Below are 7123 nucleotides of genomic sequence, written 5' to 3' on the forward strand. Positions count from 1 at the left end.
CACCGATGGTGCACTCTGCACAAACCTTTTCAACAAAGGTCGTTGGCACAGCATTTCTTCAGGATTTATAGTCACTTGCCAATCACCATAAATCACCTCTCGAATAGCCAGTTCTCTCAGGTACTTAATACCTTTCTCCATGCCAGTCCATTTGCTTGGATGGCATTGGATATCATCCTTAAAGGGATATCTGCTCTTTACAGCTGATAGCAGTCGTCTACAGAGACTGAGAATGTCTGCCTTATTCCCAATTGCTTTATCAATACCTCCCTCTTTGGCCAGATTTCCCAGCTGGTTGGCCTCTCTACCATCTAAATCTATGGAATTAGCTCCACTGTCCCAGCATCGGAGCAACCAAGAGAGAAGTGGCTCCCCATCACGATGAGTAAAATCCTTCCTCAGATTTTGCAAATCCTTCATAGATAAAGAATTAATAATTACATCTCCATCTGAGGCATCATCCTGTATTGAGGCTGGCTGAGAAGGACCCTCTCCCCTTTCTACCTGAGAAGGGGCTGCTGCAGGAGGTTGCTGTCCTTTATCTACACTAGCAGGACCCTTTCCTTGATCTTCATCAGGGGAACCCTCTCCCGTGCACTCTAGCTTGGGCATGTCCTTGTCGTAAGGGGCAGGGGCATTACATTCAGTAAAATTGACAGCACCGTCATGATTAAGTGACTTTGACGATAACCACAATAATCACAACAATTCTCCAAAGAGCCCACAGGTTTTTCATTCCCCAATTCCGTTAGTATCACTTTGGGATAACCACTAACAGGCAAGGTAAACTTTCCCCAGGTGAAATCAGAAGTGTAATTAGCAACAGAATCCACCACCTGATGCCCAAGATATGCAGGTATCATACCACCCCAACTGATCATATTATACATCTGGAGGCAAATCCACACAAACATAGCATGCTTGACCCACCGCATCCAAACACAAAAGACAAATAAACCCTTCAATATATTTGGCCAGTCAAACACCACCGCGTTAACAAACTTCATACAAAGCTCTCCGACAACATCATATAAAATGTTCTGTAGGAACGACATGATGTAAGCTGTGGGTTCTCCCTGAGCAAGCTGCAATTCAAACTATTCAAACAATCTTATCAGAGCTCAGGTCGTGCCACAATCATCGTCTGCCCCACATCGGGCACCAATAAATCTGTCGTGGTTTCAGCTGAAATCACCGCGACCGAACCCACAGATGGCCCTTCCTCCCCCCCCACCTCCCACCCCGAAAAAGGAGAGAAAGAGATAAGAAGATCGAAAAGTTTAGAATGAATTAAACTTATTTAATGAAAAATTCATATTAAAATAAAAAAGAGAGAAGAAAATAGTGAAATAGATACAATATATACCAAAACCATATCAAGCTCCCAGGATGACAGTCCCGTCACCAGCAGGCACTGAACCTTCTGCAATATCCATGTCATCACATTGGGGACAAGTCTAGGAAAAACTGGTCTCACCAGACTGTAGGTATGGTCCTGTTGCGTCCTGCAAGCCTTTCCTAAGCTCTGCTCTTCTGGAAGCCTCTGGCTGGTGATTTTCCTGATCTCTTTTTCTTGCTGGACTTGCTGGCAACCTCGGTCTTGCCAGGACTGGCTCCCCCAGCCTCACCTCGGCCCCAGCCAGGGCAGGTTTGGAAAGTGGTGGAAAGCTTCACCTTCTGCCCCCGGGCTTCTGCAGGGGACCCGCAGGTGGCCCCTATACGGAGGTTGAGTTTGTCGATCCACCTGGAAATGTGGCAGGAGATCAGGGAAAGGGGTGGGACAGGGCAAAGGGAGAGACAAAACTCTGTGCCTGTGAGTGGGCATGGGTCACTTCAAAGCCAGGCCAGGTTCCTCAGGGCCTCACCTGGGCAAGCTTTGAATATCTGCCCTCCACAGTCTGTGGATGCTTTTTCTACACCAGGAAAGCCCAGGCTACTTCCATCCTTGCACATAGGCATGTGCCCCATGGGAGTACCCATGGGAGCAAGCACAAAATGGCCAACGTGCAGGATCCAACCGTCCCCTGGGTTGTCCCCTGGGGCTGTTCTTCCCTGGTGGCACTCACCTGCGCAGAGGAAGGAGCTGGCAGTCGCAGTGGAAAGGCACATCCGTCAGGTTGAGGATCTCCAGCCCCGTGAAGTTCCTCATATCGGGGATGTTGCTCATTTTGTTGTTCTCCAGGAAGAGGCTTCTGATCTTGGGACCGAGACCAGTGAAGGCACCGGGGGAAATCTGCAACAAAGAGAGGGTGAGTCAGGGGGTCCTGATGGAGGCAGGGGAGCAAATCTCTGCCCTTGCACTGCTTCTCAGTCTGGGGGGCTGAAAGAGCCTGTCCTGAACCTGCCAGCCCTGTGAAAGAGCTGTTTTAAACAGTAGCATACATCCTTGGGGACTGTTATTTAACTCAACCAGTTTGGGTCGCATTTTGGGACTCATTAGACCCTGCTCAGTCTTCCTGGAAAGAGGGTGTCATGCAGGAGATCTTAGAGCAACCCCTGGATGCTGCTATATGAGGATGGTCCTCACAAGAGTAGTGCTGATGCTGCTTTCTTTAGAGAATAGAGGAGTTCAGGGTAATAGCAGTGAAAAGCCCCATGGGACAGCTCAGAGAAAGGCAGGAAAACCATGGCCAGGGCTGGGGAAAGGGAGTGGTTTGTGGAATGGTCTTGACCCCAGTGAAACTGGGGTGTCTTTAAGGAGTGAAGGGAGTGAGGCTGCCCCGGGGCGGCTGGGGGACAGGTTGGAGCCAGACAACACTCAGGCAGAGCCTGAGGAAGCCTCTCCTCCTGGCCAGGCTCTGGAGCATCTCCTGAAGCCTTGGGAGTTCAAGGGACATTCATTCAGATGCCCCTTTGGGGCCATCAGCCTTGGGCACCGGAATAAGATGGGATCTATGGCTATGCCCCTGCCCCTCAGGGGTCCCTGGCCACACGTACCTGCTCCAGGCCCATGTTGTCCAGGTAGAGGTGCTGCAGGCTGGAGGCCACCGGCAGGAAGGCGCCATCCTCCACATGCTTGATGGGGTTTTGTGACAGCTTCAGCTCGCTCAGGGCGGGCAGACCCCGCAGGGCTGATGTGGGCACCTCCACCAGGCGGTTTCCTTCCAGGTGCAGCTTCTCCAGCATCTTGGTGGGAACCAGGGCAGTGGGGGCGATGCGCTTGATGGCATTCCCAGCGAGGTAGAGCCAGCGCAGTCCCCCAGCCCCGGCCAGGTCACCCTCTGCCAGCTCCCTGATGGTGTTGTGCTGCAGGTGGAGGGAGATGAGGTTGGGAAGAAGCTGGAAGGTGCCTGCAGGCAGGTGGGTGAAGGTGTTGTGGTCCAGGTCGAGGTAGGCCAGCCTTGGGGCCCCCTCAAAGGCAGTAGCTGCCAAGGTGGAGAGGTGGTTGTCGGTGAGGTAGAGGTAGACCAGGTTTTCCAGCCCCCGCAGCGCCCCAGGCTGCAGCACCTTGATGCCACAGCTCTGCAGGTGGAGGGACACCAGCTCCTTCAGACCAGGAAAGGAGCCTGGTGGCACCACCCGGAAGGTGTTTCGGCGTAGGTCGAGGAGGCGGGTGTCCCCTGGGAAACCCCGGGGAATCTCCCGAAGGTCCCTGTTCTCGCAGGACCCATGATGGAAAGCAGGGGAGCAGGAGCAACCCTGGGGGCATTGCCCGCCGCCCCTCGGCTGCTCCAACGGCGCTGTGGGGCTGGGGGGTGGCCGGGGGTGGCCACATCTCATCTCGGGGGGCCGCAGGGAGTCAAGGGGCCGGCCGCGGAGGGCAGGGGGTGCGGTGCAGGACCCTTCCACCTGCACCCGTGCCCATGCCAGCCAGTCACGGAAGGGACGTAGGAGGCAGGAGCAGAGCAGAGGGTTCCCAGCCAGGCTGACCTTTGCCAGGCCCCCAGCCCCGGCCAGGGGTGGCAGCCCCTGCAGCTGGTTTTCACGGAGGTCCAGCGTGTGCAGCTGGGGGCTGCGGGCAAAGGCATCGGGCGCCACATCCTGGAGGGCGGCATGGTCCAGGAAGAGGTGCTTCAGGGAGGCCATGGCCAGGGCCTCCTCGGCGATGTAGGTGATGGGGTTGTGGCCCAGGTCCAGTCGGGTAGCCCCATCCAGCCTGGCCAGGGCCTCGCTGGGCAGTGCCTGCAGCTCATTGTGGTCCAGGCTCAGCCTGCGCAGGGCAGGCAGAGCAGCAAAGGCCTCATTGCCCAGCACATGGAGAGCGTTGTGGGACAGCCGGAGCCACCTGAGGACCTGCAGACCCTGGAAGACCATGTCTGGGAGGTAGACCAAGGCGTTCGCCCTCAGGTCAAGGACAGTGAGTGACCCCAGACGGCCAAAAGCACCTGGCTGGATCTCCTCAATACGATTCCCCTTCAGGATGAGCTGCTGGAGGGAGGACAGCCCATCCAGGGACTCCTGATAGAGAAGGGCTATGCCATTGGAGGCCAGGTTGAGGTAGACCAGCCTCCCCAGCCCCCGGAAAGCCCCTTCCTCCAGCCTCTCCACCTTGCAGCGCAGCAGGTCCAAGTGCGTGAGGTATGGGGTGTCGAGGAAGGCTCCTGCCGGGATGACTGTGAAGCTGTTGCCCCGAAGGTCCAGTTTTTTGGTGAGCTGTCGGTCACACAAATAAACACTGAGCCACCCAGAGCTGCCAGCCCCACCTCCTCTTCCCCCCATCCCCTGCCCATCCTTTTGCCCACCTGCGGGATGGTTCCGGGGATGGCTGTCAGGTTCCCGTTGAGGCAGAGCACTTGGGCACGGAGGTTGTCGCAGACGCAGGGTCCGGGGCAGTGGGCGGCAGCCGTACCCCCGAGCCCCAGGGCCACTGCGAACAGGAGGTGCCCCCAGGAGAACTTCATGGCGGAGGGCACCCGTGGCCTAGGAGAGATGGCAGTGAGACCAGGAGAGGGACCAGGCTCCCGTGTGTCCCTGGGTACTGGGTGCCACGGGGGCCGTAGCTGTGACCTAGCGGGGCAGGTCTCACCATCTCATGCTCTCACCCTGTGATTTTTACAGGTTATAAATGAGGAAGAGAAGAAGTAGAAAAGAAATATCGACAATGAAAAGTGAAGGTCACAGCCAGCAGGTCTCCACCTGGAAAGAGCTTCTACCCTGGTTATCTAAACTCCCTGGGGGAGGGTTGGGAGGACCTGCGAGGGGCTTGGCAGGAGCACAGGATCGCTTGTGGGGAAGTGGCTTGGGGCAGACACCCCTTTCTTTTTATATCACTAGCATAAAATTGTCATGATCTGCACCGAGTATCAATACTCCTCCTACAACCGAAGCTTTTATTTTTGTAAGATAAGCAGGTATAGCTATCCAGGAGATGTGATCCCACTGGCTTTCTGAGCTGCCACCCTTCTTTTGACTGCAAATGTCCCTTCTCTGTCACCCTAGCCACCTTCCAGCCCCCTGCCTTGCATCCTGCACGCTCCCTGCTTCCGCCCGTCTCCAAGCTATTAATAGCAGTTTTAGGAACAGATCTCCACTGTTCAGCTGCAGGAAGGCTGGATTGGTTTTGGCCAGGCAGGAGGGAGCTCCTGGGGTGGAGGTGCCAGAGAGGGGCCAAAGCTGGGGAGCAGCAGCAGTGGGGGTCTACACAGCTCAAACATGTGGGCGGCCACCGTGGTGCCCATCCCTTTGCCCACCTTCCCCCATGGTCCCATGTTCCTGCCACCACTGCAGGCACCCCTGCCTCAGCACCCCCCTTCCCTCCAGTGTGGCCACCAGCGAGTGCCACCAACACGGTGCCCCAGCTGAACTCACCTCCTGCACCTGGGCACTGTCCTCTTCCTGGGGGATCACGCACCTGGGGACTGGGGTACTTGCTCCTCACAAGGCGGCAAAGAAAGAGGGGAGAGCAGCTGCCCCCGCCCGGCGGCTGCCGAGACCCTGCGCTGGCTCCGCTCTCCTTGCAGAAGAGCGAGATGAATGAGTCCCCGTTGTGCCGCTTTCCCAGCGGCGCTCACTGGACGGAGTCTCCTCCTCCAGGCATTTCCTTACGCTCAGCTCACGGGGTGAGCGAGGTGAATCAGTGGAAAAATTTGCAGCAACCAGGCTGTGTGGGAACTGCACTTGCTGCTCCCTGAGGCTGTGCCACAGGACAGGAAGGTGACGTCCAGCCCAAATCGCAGTGGTAAGCCTGAGCAAAAGGGCAGAGGCAGCTGGCAGCCAGGCTGGGTGGGGCATGACACATTTACAGCCCCCCAGTTTTTCTAATTTTGCTTCTCTGTTTGTTTCAGAGTCCAGGGGTGGCAGTGCCCATGTGAAACATCATTTGCGTGCAAAAGCCCATAGAGGCCTTAATTTTCTTCCCCAACTTTGTCACTTTCCTTTTTTGACTGCTTTTCTCTCTCCCATGGCATGCAAGCAGATCTGCAGCCTGACAAAAAACCTGTAAGATTTGGTACCAAACTCTCTGTCCCCTTCAAGCCCTTCCCTTAATTCAGCAATCCCAGCTGCCAGAACCAGTATTCCCATCCCAGTCCCACCCAGGGAACTCACTGCCTGTGCCAAATCACCACGACCTGGTTTGGGTTCATGGCTGGCTGACCCCTCTGTGTCTGGCACAGAGTTTGGGGTGAGCTGAGGAGCAGCCCCAAAATGAAGCAGCAGGGAGCCAGGTGTTTGCATTCATAGAATCATCTAGGTTGGAAGGGACCTTTAAGATCATCTAGTCCAACCATCAACCATTCATTTCCAGCCTGGGGCCTCTGCTGCTGCCTTCCACTCTCCCTTGGTCCCCTGCAGCCTTCCTCCATGGAGGAAGCCCCTCGCTCAGGCTCAGCTTCGTTGTGGGATGTGCCACGGCCAGGAGAAGGAAAGGTCTCCAGACCTTCACCAGGTCAAAGTCATGTTCAGAGGTGGGTGATGATGCTCCACTCATCCCATGGCAGGTAAAGCTCTGGCACCAGCTGGCAGCAGTGCGTGTTAGGATGCAGGTGGGGGGGAACGCAGTGGTGGTGGGATGTGGGGAGGCACTGAGAAAAATCAGTCCTTTTGGCTGCAGGTTTTTTTAGCCCACCTGTGGATCCTGAGACTGATGGGAGACCACAGGGAGGTGGAGGTGAGGTACCAGGTAACCGGGCATCAAGTAACTCATCTGCCCTTTCTCCAATCTCCCCATGGGCTTTTAGTTTCT

The 7123-nt window shown here is 56.0% G+C and overlaps 1 protein-coding gene across 1 annotated transcript; it reads right to left on the minus strand.

Moving 5' to 3' along the window:
• Positions 1-1390: 1390 nt before the first annotated feature.
• CHADL (chondroadherin like) lies at positions 1391-6083 on the minus strand. The gene is made up of 5 exons (XM_014964161.1): positions 5749-6083; positions 4683-4860; positions 2938-4593; positions 2067-2233; positions 1391-1744 (listed from the first exon to the last, which is right to left on the minus strand). The coding sequence occupies exons 2-5, from the start codon at positions 4839-4841 to the stop codon at positions 1519-1521; spliced, it is 2208 nt and encodes a 735-aa protein (XP_014819647.1). The 5' UTR covers positions 4842-4860; positions 5749-6083; the 3' UTR covers positions 1391-1518.
• Between the last annotated feature and the right edge of the window lie 1040 nt (positions 6084-7123).

This window comes from Calidris pugnax, unplaced genomic scaffold (assembly GCF_001431845.1).
Source record: "Calidris pugnax isolate Ruff unplaced genomic scaffold, ASM143184v1 scaffold44, whole genome shotgun sequence".
Taxonomy (NCBI): Eukaryota; Metazoa; Chordata; class Aves; order Charadriiformes; family Scolopacidae; genus Calidris; species Calidris pugnax.